At 37.9% G+C, this 13746-nt stretch overlaps 1 protein-coding gene across 1 annotated transcript; it reads left to right on the plus strand.

Annotated features, from left to right (window-relative positions):
- Positions 1 to 3252: 3252 nt before the first annotated feature.
- Positions 3253 to 11189, plus strand: LOC120433880. Its single transcript, XM_039600844.1, has 3 exons — positions 3253 to 3390; positions 3498 to 3857; positions 10927 to 11189. Exons 1-3 carry the CDS (start codon positions 3342 to 3344, stop codon positions 11187 to 11189), a joined length of 672 nt encoding a protein of 223 aa, XP_039456778.1. The 5' UTR covers positions 3253 to 3341.
- The last annotated feature ends 2557 nt before the right edge of the window (positions 11190 to 13746 follow it).

Raw genomic sequence — 13746 nt, forward strand, 5'->3', positions numbered from 1 at the left:
GAACAGTGTGGGAAGCTTCTAAGGCATACATTCGGGGGAAGCTAATAGCATATGCTTCTAAAAAGAAGAAAGAAAGTTTGAATAAAATCCAAATATTGGAATAAGAAATCAAATATAAAGAAAACCTGCTTTCAGGGGTTTATACAGAGCAACTATATAGGGATATATGTGGATTAAAATTTCAATTGAATGAGATATACAACAAAAAAGTTGCATATTCTATGCTTCGCCTGAATACTACATTTTATGAAGGTGGTGAAAAGACAGGTAAAGTATTAGCAAGACAGGTTAAAAAACAGGATTTCTCAAACTTCATTCCAGCTATTAAACATGAAAATAATTTGGTTACATCAATTAGAGAAATAAATAGGATATTCATGAATTACTACAAAAGTTTATATACATCTACTGTTTTAGGAAATCAAACAGGTGAAGACCTTTTTCTGTCTAAACTGGACCTGCCCACACTGCAACAGGATCAAATGGAAGGGCTCGAGGGTCCGATTACTGAGGCGGAAATCAGAAAGGCAATAACTTTGATGAAAACGGGGAAATCACCGGGTAACGACGGCCTACCAGCTGAGTATTATAAAACATTTATTGACATTCTTGCTCCGGTGCTACAAAAAGTGTATAAAGAAGCTTTTGAAAATGGGCAGATCCCAGCTACATTTAATGAGGCACTGATTTCACTAATACCAAAAAAAGATAAAGATAATACAGATCCATCAAATTACAGACCAATAAGCCTATTGAATTTGGACTGCAAAATACTTACAAAAGTTCTAGCCTTAAGGTTTCAGCAAGTTTTGGGTGTTATCATACATCCAAACCAGACTGGATTTATGAAAACACGCTCTTCCTCAGATAACATTCGAAAGCTACTCCATTTGATGTGGTTGAGCCAGTCTAAAGATACTCCAATAGCAGCTTTCTTCTTAGATGCGGAGAAGGCTTTTGACAAAGTTGAATGGAGCTTTCTTTTTTCAACCTTGTTGCGGTTCGGGTTTGGTCCACACTTTTTAAACTGGGTTAAAGTGCTATACAAAGAACCAAAGGCTGTCGTAATGTCAAATGGTCTGGTTTCACCTTTTTTTAGTTTGTCACGTGGAGCTCGTCAGGGTTGTTCTTTAAGCCCCCTTTTGTTCTTAATTTTTATAGAAACATTGGCAGTGAGTATTAGATCAAACAAGGAGATTAAAGGCGTCATAAGTGGGCAGCAGGAACACAAACTCCTCCTCTATGCTCATGATATTCTTGCCATTATCGTGCGAGATCAATCAATTGGAGACCAGAACAACAAACGACGGAGGCTCCAGAAAAGTGCAATCAAACAATGAGTTTATTAACACACGAGAACAACCATCAGCATATGCCCTGTTTTGCTCTGACAAAAATACACTGGGTTCTGGTTTTATAGCATAGAAAATTAACGCCCACACATACACGTCAATACAGGTCAAAAATACATTGTGTACAGTCATTGTTTACAGACAAGGGTAGATCTTGTACATCTCTAATAACTATAAACAGACATGTAACTTCTCTTTTCTATAACACTTGCCTTTTAAGGTAATAAACTTCAAGCTTCAGGGTCTCTAAGGGCTAATAATTGACCCTCGTCATCAATCACTAAGTAGACAGAATTGGCGCAGGTCTCAAAGAAAAGCAGAAGACACTTGGGCCTTTGCTCAGGCCTGCTACTAGATTAATATGTGTATTGTAAGCATGCATGCAATTAACCTGCTATGTTCTCATCTTCCCTCAACATGTATCACCTGGACACTCTCACCAGTGAAGCTTAAAACCCTCTTGGATGGAACATCAACTCTAAACAAGCACAGATATGCATTGTGTATAAAATGAACTCAACCTGTGAATAGAATGAATGTGATGACAAACATATTCAATGCAATATGAACCCTATAAGAAATATTACTGATAAAATAATACTGTAAACCATGTTATTAATGCATTCATCATAAGGCAGGTTATATGGCAGCAATAAAAGAATCTCTAAATCCCAACACTCTATGTGGGAAAAAGACTACATCAGCATAAATACTGCCAAAAAGTCAGTGCCCTCAGAGTCTGCCCACTTTGCAGTGCACCCTCACAGTGTCCAAATTCCAACAAAGGTGGTGAGTATGAGCTCAAATTGTGGTCATAAATATTTTGTACTTATAAATCAGGATTTGTTTGTGTAAAAACAATTTGTGTGTGTGTAAAAAACATTTGTATGTGTAAAAAGAATTTGTGTGTGGACTTAGCCAAAAAATACATGTGAAACTGCACTCAAGTTTCAAGTCACAAGTAAGAATTTTGACCCTATTGTTCCTTTCATCTGATTGGCCAATGTCATGTCAATCACAAATGTAACTATCCAATCAGAGAACAGATGGGTTTGGCTATTGCTACAAAAAACACTGAAAGAGCACCGAGAGAGCTTCACAAAAAACTGAAGGAGCTCCAATGAGCACCAGAGTTAATTAGCAGCATATTTTCAACTCTTTCAGTACAAAAACTTAAACTTTAAAGTTGAGGTAGTATTAAAACTGTAAGAACTATAACAAAGCAGCTGCTTTCCCTATTACGTTCAGTTCATGGTTATCATTTGTGCTAGCCACACATTGTACCAATGAAAAATAAATACATTGTGTGAATAATGACAATATTGAGGTGTGAGTGTGGTTGCTGTCAGCTTTGATAGCGTATTGTACCTTTGCGCAGATAAGAGCCACACTGACACATTCAGACAGTTTAAGAAGCGCTTGGAGAAAAATGTATTTAACAAAAATACCTTGCATTAAAACAGTTTTTTAAAGGATAAATAGTCTACATACATGTCTGAAAGTGATTATTATCAAACTACTCATATTTTATGTGTAGCCACAGTCTTGCTTCTAATTATCAGGTGCCCTCTATACTGCTGTTACACTGTTTAGGTCAAAATGAAACATTTTCAGATAATATCGACTAATATCAGTGAAAGTGATCAACTTTTCTGTACTTAATCATGAGTCAGTGAAGGACTGAAAGCCAGAGAAAAAGACTTTTATAGTTTCATTTGCTTCATTAGGTGAAACATTGCGCCACCTTGTGGATAACAATCATTTCTGCAGCTATGAAGACTTTCAAATGTGAACTATTTTCAGAATAAATCAAAGTGCAGGTTTTTCTTCTGGTTGTTTCTATTGCTGTGGTTGTAGTTCTTGTAGTTTTTATCAGTCAATGTTATTATCTGACTGATCTGTAGATTTTCCTTCTTCTAGCTGTACTGACTGACCTTTGACCTCATGTGTTGATGACTCTTCACCTCTGTCTACTCTCACAGGGAGAAGATGATCTGCAGGATCCTGCTGCTCATCATCCTCACCTCATGTGTCTCTGGTTAGTTTACAGCTTCACTTTATGAACTCCAAATAAAGCTCAACAACAGATTTGTTCCAGTTCTCAGTGTGTCTGCTCCTCTCTTTCCCTCTCTGTCTCCTCAACAGGATCATTTGTAGTCAATGTGACACAGACCTCCTATCAGGCAGAGGAGAACCACAACATCACACTGGAGTGGACGTTCACCACCAACCCTGACAGATCCACCAAAACTCTCAACATCCTCTGTGAACTCTTCATCAGTGATAAATCCTCAGTCCTGTATCATGTTCATGAAGGTGTTGAAGTGTCAGAGTCTCAGGATGAAGAGTTTTCAGGACGAGTCCAGAGTGACAAAGATGCCCTCAGAGAAGGACGAATCAGACTCCAGCTGTCCAGACTCAGGACTGATGACTCAGGTCTGTACCTGTGTGAGGTGAACACTGATTATGGCTTCACCTCTGCCAGCTATAAATTTTGTATCACTAGTAAGTTGAGTTTTTTTTTTTCTGTTACACCGACTGTGTCGACTGTTCTTTTTTAAAATCTTATTTATTAATTAATTTATTGACTTTTACAGATTGTTTTGATGAAGTGCAGACAGGCCTCTGTTGTTGGATTAGTACTGGGATTATCAGCAGCTCTCCTGATGATACACAACCTTATGTTGAATACCTCAGAGAGACAGCCAATAACAGTAGCAGGACACCTTCTGGAGGATGAACTTTCTATCAAGATGAGTTAAATGAGCTTCAACCAATAAACCCCTTAACAAACTCTTCAACATCTGTTTAAGTGCCAAGAAACAGTTTAGGAAATAAAAACCCTAAAAAACCATATTTCAAATGAAATGATGTTCATATTGCTTTGGGTTTAACTTTTTAAGTGTGGATAATTAAATAATAGCTCAATGCAATAGCAAATTGTGCCTTGTTCTCAGATGGACAGCAAGTGGAAAGTGATAGATGAGATGAGGAGATGAAGGAGGAAGAGAGACAAAGAGTGATTCACAGGCAGAGCCCAGTTTATTTCCCACAGTTTTGTTGCCCTATAGGTGCAGTCTTTTGAACTCCTCATTTCGCATGAGAAAAGGGGTGAAGAACTTATCTCATCTTCACAAAACGTTTATACCTTTATATAAAATCATACATTTTAAAAGTAAGATTCTCTGAGATCACTGAGTCTTTGGTGCCATTTGCACTAGTAATGTGCGATTCATGAACGAATCGTTCAATACTCGAGAATCCCTTTACTGACTCGTGAATCATTCACAAGCCCAACTGTCTCACTGACTCATCCCTGTTGCTGTTAGCAAACTAATTTCATTAGTAGAAATATATCTAGCTTATAATTAAAATTATGGTGAAAAAAACAACAGCCAGTTTCTTAACAAAAACATTTCTGCTATGAACTGGAGGAAAAAACATGCACGAACAAATCACTCACTCACCCCCTCCCCCCTGGCTCACAGCTTCTTCTTCTTCTTCTTCTTGGTTGGCAACTAATGTTAAGGCGCATTACCGCCCCCTGGCTTACAGCTCAGTGGACATTTAGATGAGAAAATATATATTTGACACATTTGAGTAAAATAAAATAAAATAAAATAAAATAAAAAAATAAATATTCCCTTTAAAAATCTTAATCTTTTTGCTATTTTTTGCTCTATAAAAATAGTTGCTTTTCTTTTTCAATCACTCATCTTAGCAGTAGGATATACATGAAAATAGAAAAAAAATTAAGTTTAAGTAAAAATTTACATTTTTTGCACTCTCTGACTGACTAGGTGACTAAATGACTAAAAACCCGATTCATTTTGGTGAGTGACTCATTCAAATTGATCAAAAAGAATCGAATTTAACATCACCAATTTTCAGATTTTTCATATATTTCATATTTTCATATTTTGAATATGACAAACTTTAACACACAGGCCTAAACAAAGGCACTCATGGTCAAAGTGACACATTTTATTTGCTAAAGCTCTAACCATGCCAAAACATTTAAAATATGAAAAAAAGCTAATTTTGCCTTTAAACAATCATAACACAATGCTAAACAAAGTACAACTCAAAGAACTTGTACTTGCAATCAGTGCACCATTGCTTGTCACCATAGCCCATCACATAGCCTTCATGGCAGTGCCAGTTATTATCTTTCTATATAAAGTGTCATATTTGTCTTCTTGCAATGAGATGGATCCAGAATCAGAAATGCTTTGATGCAAATGTTATTGACTTCATGGCTTTATAAAACTGTTACTGAAAACTAAAATACTGGAAATATGACAGAAAATACACGTAAACCAAAATAGAGTGTACGAAATTGCCACTTGTGACACTCATTCTCATCTGCCTTAGACCTTCTCCATACATGCTGGTAAAAAAAGCAATACAGATGTTGCACCTTTGAAGATCACCAGACTGATTTCTAAGTGAAGATTTGCGTGAAGGAGTGTCAAACAGGTGCTTCACTGACTTCATACTGATCTAGGCAGTAATAGTTAGAAATAGGGGATTTCTGTTTGGTTACCATAGCTTTAAAAAGTGGGGTTGGGATTGGTTGAATGACATTCATGTTAACTGTTTTGCAAAAGGATGGAGAAAATGGGTCAAGAGGTGTCTTTTGCTCTGCTAAGATAGTGATGTTGAAAACTGAGTAGATCCCATATTATTAACGCAGGTCAAAGCAATCAGGACTAACTGTTACTTCAGTATGTAACGCCAAGTGTATCATATTTGATGTTTTTGAGACCTCTAAATCATCAGTGTATGTTTTTGTTTACCCTAAAAAACTGATGTATACATTCCGACAGTGCACAGTGCACTGTGAGCGATAAACTGCACAAGAATGCAGGATGAAGCAAAACTGATGCATATTAAAACTCACAGATGCAAAATGAAATTTATTGTTTTTTTTAACCACAAAAAGGTTCAATGAAGACTTCAGTTTATTGCAATTTTTTTCACAGTTCATGCATTACACAGTTATAGAGCTGACTCATTTAAAGTGACATGTTGCTGACATATCACAGGATATGTTTTCATTTACTCTCATTTTCCACCATGTCCTTACTTTAATTGAATTAGGTTGGTACAAATGTTTGTGAATAATGTTAAACACATTTTTGATTAAACTGAATCCCAGTACATGACACAGCATTTAGGAAGAGCAGTACAAAATGCTGAAGTGATCGAGGTTCATGCAATGGAGAAGCACACATCACAAATTTGAGTTCCTCCTAAATTGTCCGTATTATTAAATAATAATTATTTTTACTTTTTGATGAAACTTCTGCAGGACAGTTTTCCTGCTCTGTGTAGAAACAATAGAGGCAAAATCAGACTCATGGGCAGAGTGAACCAGTCAACAGAGAACAAAAGGAAACATCTGTCTGTGTTACTTAGCAGGTATGAGTTATGCAGACCAACTGGTACAAGCATTCCTAGAAAACACAGCAACAGCACTATCATTATTGCTGTGATGGTGTAGAAGGCTTTCTGTTTTGAATGATCAACCTTCTCCTTGTGTGCTCGCATTTCTCCTGGACCTGGACGAATCAGAACACAGAGAACAGAGAGGCTACAAAAAGAGATGATAATTAACGATACCATCATCACACAGAAATATAGAACATAGGGAACATCAGGGTAATATAGAGCCATTACTCCAAGCAATCCAAAAGAAGCTGAATACATCCCCATAATAATTAACACTGAGTTATTAGTGTATATGCCAAATAAGGAAGCAATGACCCCCAATACAAATATCAGTTCAAAGACAGTCACATTATAGGTGAAAATGTCAGAGTTACTTGTTGTTGCCAAAGACTCCCGCTGCCATCGTTGGTAAGCCACATAGAGGATGAGGATGGAGAGACTAAGGGTAACAAACATCTTGGTGATGAGAAAAGTCATGGTGATTAAAATCCCAATGCTTGAGGTCAAGCAGTCAAAGGAAGAGGAAGACAGGTTATCTGACATGCTGCTTAATGTGCTGTTTGGGGCTTGTCTGGAAACAAAAAGGGAAACAAGTTAGTCATGTTTATTTTTGCAGCACCAATTAGAGTTTACAGTATACTGATGATGATATGATATTTGATATATGAATAGAAAATACATATGATATTGAAAGACAAGGTATATTAAAGGTTGATTGCTTATCCAATAACTACTAATTTAATGTCTTCATTGATTATATTTTTGACATGTTAAGTATTGAAATAAGTAAAACTATAAATAAGTAAAAGTCTTTCACTCAGGTATTGGATTCAGATTTTATCTTTCTTTGGTGAGGTAAAGTGTTGCAGTGAAACTATTGAAAACATAATAATAAATGTGATAGCAAATACATGTTAAAATACATTTAAAATATATTAGATTTGCCATTACTTTAATTAATTTATTGTTAAATACTGTCTTTACTTTTTCTTTGGTGACCTGCATGAGGTGTAAACTAAAGTAAAAATGTGCATGAAATGTAGAGGTGTCTCTGACCAGTGAAAACTAACATACTAACAACAACAACAATAATAATAAGAAGAAGAATAAGAATAAGAATAAGAATAAAAGTCTCCACTCTACCATGTATGGCTCTCGTTTTAATTTACTAATCCTTTTTTATCCAAATGCACACACTGCTCTTCACTGGTGTTCAGCCTGCAGTTTGTAAGTCTGTGTGAAAGTGTATTACTGAATGTGGTTATAATGACGGCCATCAGCCAAACAAATGATGGGCTTTGCATGATCCCACACTGAACAATGTGATGAACTCTACTTGCTGCTAGACTGGCAGGTTATTTATGACTGTTTTTGTGTTCATGCTAGTTAGATGTCATGTTAGATCATCAGTGACTGGAAACACCTGGGCCCAGTTTTTCCAGAATAGGGACAACTGATCATAAACTAACCTCAAACTATCCAGTGACTCACTCAACATTTTCACTTTTTCACCCCAGATTCAGCAAAGCCTAGAGATATTTGTGTGGGAAAATCCCATCAACTCAGCAGTTTCTGAGAAAACTCAGACCTTGCTCTCTGGCACCAACAACCATGCCATGTTCAAAGCCCCTTAAATCAGCATTCATCTCCATCCTGATGCTCAGTTTAACTTTCAACGGGTTATTTTGGCCATGTCTACATGAAAAAGGGCATTAACACATGATTGGCTGATAAGCAGCCGGCAACATATGTCCATTTAAAATTTTCAAAGAAAATGTTTCTTCTTTGGTGGAGTTCTGTAAAGTGTTTTAGTGAAGCTACCAAAAGCACAATGAGAAACTTGCTATTAAGTAATTTTTCAAAATAGATACGAAATATAATAAAATTATAATGATATTATCTACAAAGATGATTCATTAAGATATTTACCAAAGCAACTAATGTTGCTGACAAAACATTAAAAGATTCAGTCTGTTCTTTGCATAGTGACCTGCGTGAGCTGTAACTGGTGCTAAATGAAGAAAAAAGTGACATGAAAACCAGAGGTGTCAACAGCCTCTGTTAATGATCAGTTAAAATTAACAGTTACAGTTAATAAAATAATAAAAGTAATAATCCCATTTTATTATTTGTAGTCCTTATTTTAATCCACCCAATAGTTTGTAAGTCTGTGTGAAAGTGTATTACTGAATGTGGTTATGATGACGCCCATCAGTCAAGCAAATGATGGACTTTGCATGATACCACACTAAACAACATGATGACCTCTTTTGGCTGCTGGACTGGCAGGTTGTTTTTGATTGTGCATTTTTTGTATTATCCTATGCTGTCCATATATTGTATTAATGTGCTTCTGTTGTGACTGTGGAGCACGTTTGAGTACGGTGAACTCGTTATCATGTTTAAGAAACCAGCCTGTGATTTTTTGTGGTGTGACATTTTTATCCAGTGTTACGACCCATCTACGGCCGGGCAATAACATGAAAGATGCACTCGCTCCCCCCAAGACCCATGCAGTGACAGGAAACAAATTTGTTCTTCATAATGTGATTTATTTACAATGTGCTAAAAAGAGGGACAACAAAAGGGAAGTGTCAACACTTCAGGGTGAGCCAAGGCCAAAATAATAAACAAAACAAATCTAAATTGATTCCCACACCCCTGACCTTACCAAAACAAAGCCAAACATAAAGACAGAGTCTGACCTCCTTAACTAACTCAAAACAGGAGAAACCTGGTGATCAAAAGAAACAGCAGCTCACCCCAACCCACTCCACTTCCACAACTGTCAAAAAACACTGCAGCCAGTGGCTGTCACAGATATACTACTGGGTCGTGAGGAGAAATGGGAGAACCTCTCCTGCGGCATCACTCCAGCCGCCTTTTAACCCTTTAAGACCTACCATAGAACCAAGTCCGCCAGAGCTTATCTTATATTTTTACATGTTGTAGTGCCATTTTTGGGAGCATTTCAAGTTGCTATACATCAATACAACCATTATAACCCAAATTGTAATAATATGTATGCATTAAGTGCATAGTAAGTACATAAATTGCAAAAAAGTGCAATAAACTACAAAAAAAATTAAAATTGTTTTTGTTTTTTTTAATATATATTTCTAGTTAGAGAAATTTAAGAGGCTTATCCCTCAAAACTGTAAATACAAAAAAGTTGCACAAAATAGTTTCCCATCACAGGAAATTTATTTTGAGTGTCTTCATAGTTTTATTTTTGAAATACACCAATTTTCATATACTGCAGGAAAAACTAAAATAAATATTATAATGCAAATTTGCAAAAAATCAGCATATGCATCAAAATAAACAATTTCCAGCAGTGCAATATGACTCCTAAGCATCCCAGAAACAACACAGAAAGTCATAAAGTCAAACATAACTTTTAAAAACACAAGTATAGGCTCATAAGCCCTGATCGTAAAAAACTACATTTCCGCAAAATGACGTCACCTCTGGTTTCGGGCAGGTCACGGCGGACATGCTATAGTTCACGCTGATGGAGAAGGAAGTGTTACGAACAGCTGATCGGATCGGCAAAGCGTGTTTCTGGATTATTATGTTATTGTTGCTGCAAGTGCTTTTTATGCCGTTTTTGCAAAGCTATATGTGGAAGTGATGTCACCTTTTGCTCATGTACATATATAATTACTTGATCTGGCAAACATTTCTTGAATTCCTCTAACAGGATAAGCTCCTTCAGCCCTTCAAGATCCTTTACTGGCTTGCAACCAACGTTAAAACAAACCACTCTTTTCACAGGCAAACTCCACAAATGTCTGATTGGCAGTTTTTTCACATTTTCTGACGATAGCTCTCGTCAAGAGCCAAAATATTTTTTGGCTCTTGACAAAGGCGGTCGCACTTTCTCCCTTTCCCTTCCCTTATCTTTCCTGCTTGGCTTTCTCATGTCTCTGTCTTGTCTTGTCTGCTTCTCTCCCTCTACCCTGGAAGAGACTCACAGTCTGTTCTCTAAAACCTAAAAGAGGAATTAGGGATTTGATCAACTGGTCCCTGAATGCAATTGACACCCTCTTCTCAACAAGAAGCCTGGGTTCAGGAGAGCCCATTGAGGACATCTATCTTTTTGGAACCATGATAACAGGGTTCTTGCTGATCAGCGCTGGCTTGGCTCTGGCTTGTCGAAGAATAAAGAAAGCAGAAACGGCTTTTCAAATCCCCACAAGGCTGCCCGCTATGTTGATTGGAACGATGGAGCGAGCCGTGGCTTCTCAGAATGGGCTCATTAGACGCAGCACGGATAAGATCTTGGAGAAGCTTGCAGCTGCTGTGAGTGCTGAGACTCTGACAACATCTGACAACATCTCGGAGAGGCTCACAGCTGTCGTGAACACTCATACTCTATGAGCAAACTGGATAACATCTCGGTGTAGCTTTATAACATCGTGGAGAGGCTCAGGGCTCTCCAGTGGGAATGGTGAGGAACCAGTGATGGACATTAGATCAACTGTAAAAATTGACATGCAGTGGTTCACACTAAAGCAAGATTACCAACATTAGTTCATGCGGCTACCATTTCGGTGCCAGCTGTGGTCTTAAGGCTGGAGCTGAACATAACAAACAATTTCTCTCCTGATACCAAACTGTGTTTAGACTCTTCGTTCCAAACTCCCTCGTACGCTTATCTCCAAGGTTGAGTCGGATGGCGGGTCTGGGCCCAGCGCTGGATGAATAGCTGCAGGGTAGGATGGCTGTGTCTGGATCGGCTTACTTCTCACCCCTTACCCCCTACCCCTGTTGCTTGCCACATGCTTCATAATGTTGTGATGTGGACATTTATGTGATCTTTGTGCAGAGTAGTTTTTTTTTTGTTTGCTTGATTTCTGTTCTCATGCTGTCCCCCCATAGGAGCCCAGCATGACCACAGGGTGGGCCATTTATATGGATACACCGTAATAACATGGGAATGGTTGGTGATATTAAAGTCCTGTTTGTGGCACATTAATATACGTGAGGGGGCAAACTCCTCAAGATGGGTGGTGACCATGGTGGCCATTTAGAAGTCGGCCATCTTGGACACAACTTTTGTTTTGCTGTGAAGAGGGCCATGTGACACATCAAACTTATTGGTAATGTCACAAGAAAAACAATGGTGTGCTTGGTTTCAACGTAATTTTATTCTTTCATGAGTGTTTTACAAGTTTCACAGCCATTGACATGTCGAAGAGGTTAACACGTAAGGAGCCTGACGTTAACTTATATCGAGTGGAAAAAAGTTAATCCTTGAGCTACACTGTGTTTATGTTATGCTAAGATAGCTGTGCCGCTAGCAATCATGTAACGCATCATTATATACCAGCTAGTCCAACTTCAGTAAACCTACAAAAGTCACTGCTGTTTAGTTTTCTGTCTTCATCTATGTTAGAAGTGTTACATGAAAACTAGTGAGCTAACTTCTGTGTCCATAATGATAAATTTGTGTCTTCCATTTAAATGTGTAATTCCTGCTAACTTCTTACTTACTTACATTAAATTTAATAATTTCTGTTTACATGGATGCCTGGATGTTAAGCTTAATTGTTACCTGATAGAGCAGGTACAATTTCTATTTACAGCTAAAATCACATCTTTTTAGAATTGAATTTTGTTAACTTTTGTCTCTTTTTGTTTTACTTTACTTACTTACTTACTTACGTGGATAATTTTATTACAGATGAAAGCAATTAGACAGTTTTTTAACTCTCAGTGTGCCGCAGTGTTTGTTTGACTTTTGGGACTTGAAGCAGATGGAATTTGGTCCCGGATTACTCAGCGAGACTCCTGATTACAGTAGCTATAATGCTTCTACAATCCATCAAGCAGTGCGGCTTCGTAGCTTACCAAAGTCGTACTAAAACATTTTTGACAGACTTTTGAGCACTGTGTACTAAATAAAATCTATTCGAGGTCAGTAAGCACAACCAGAAAGCGCACTGTCGATTTTTTAAGAAATTTAAAGGATTTTAAGTGCACCTTATATTGCAGAAAATACAGTACACTGTATGTATACAGTAAATGGATTAAAGGTCCACATATGTTTGCTTAACAGAAGAGGTCAATGCAAACACAGATATTATAAAACACAATGTTGTGCACAAACATGAGATTTAAAATAATTAAAAATACAACTGAAAGGTTTAACAGAATATTTTTGTTTGTTTTACATCCAAACTGTCATGGTCTGGGTGAGTGCGGGGTTTTTCCACTCCACTGGGCTCCACCTTCAGGCAGAGACTCCAATCAGCCTCCACACCTGGTTCCAATCAAGTCACCAGCATATCAGACCAGCATTCACAACAGACCTCTGCCAGGTCTTCTGCTAACTCACGACCCACCTGGCAGTCACACTTCCCAAGCTAAGCTACTCACATCTCCGCCTGGACACTGGTTCTGTCATCTGGTTGCTTCCTTTCCATCATTGGACTACACCTGCCTGCCTCCCTGCCAAGTCCCTCGCTCCAAGTATATTCTGGACCGTCTCTGGACACTCCTCACCCGGAACCCCTTGGACACCCCCTCCTCGCATGACACTTTAACCTGCAACACTGACTGCGTACCTCCATCCAAGCCGCTGCCCCTTTTTCCATTCCCGGGATCCGTCCATGAAATCTAGGACCTAGTCATAGCACTCAGTTTCATGTTGTTAGTTTGACCTCATAGTTCTCAGTTCATAGCTTCCACAGTTCATAGCATTCTCCGGTCATAGCACTCATAGTTTCCTGCTTTGTAAATTAACTAGGCACTGTAAATAAAGCACTGTGTTCATGCCCGTTTTGCCTCCCTCTGTCTGCATTTGAGTCCACACCCACAGCCTGGCCCTCTAACAAACACAGAATAAAGATTGAAATGAAAATGAATTACATAATGATGCCTTCATCTGTTGACTCAAGCTATGAGATTACTGATAACTGAACTTTTATGATTT

This window comes from Oreochromis aureus, linkage group 3 (genome assembly GCF_013358895.1).
Source record: "Oreochromis aureus strain Israel breed Guangdong linkage group 3, ZZ_aureus, whole genome shotgun sequence".
NCBI classification, from domain to species: Eukaryota; Metazoa; Chordata; class Actinopteri; order Cichliformes; family Cichlidae; genus Oreochromis; species Oreochromis aureus.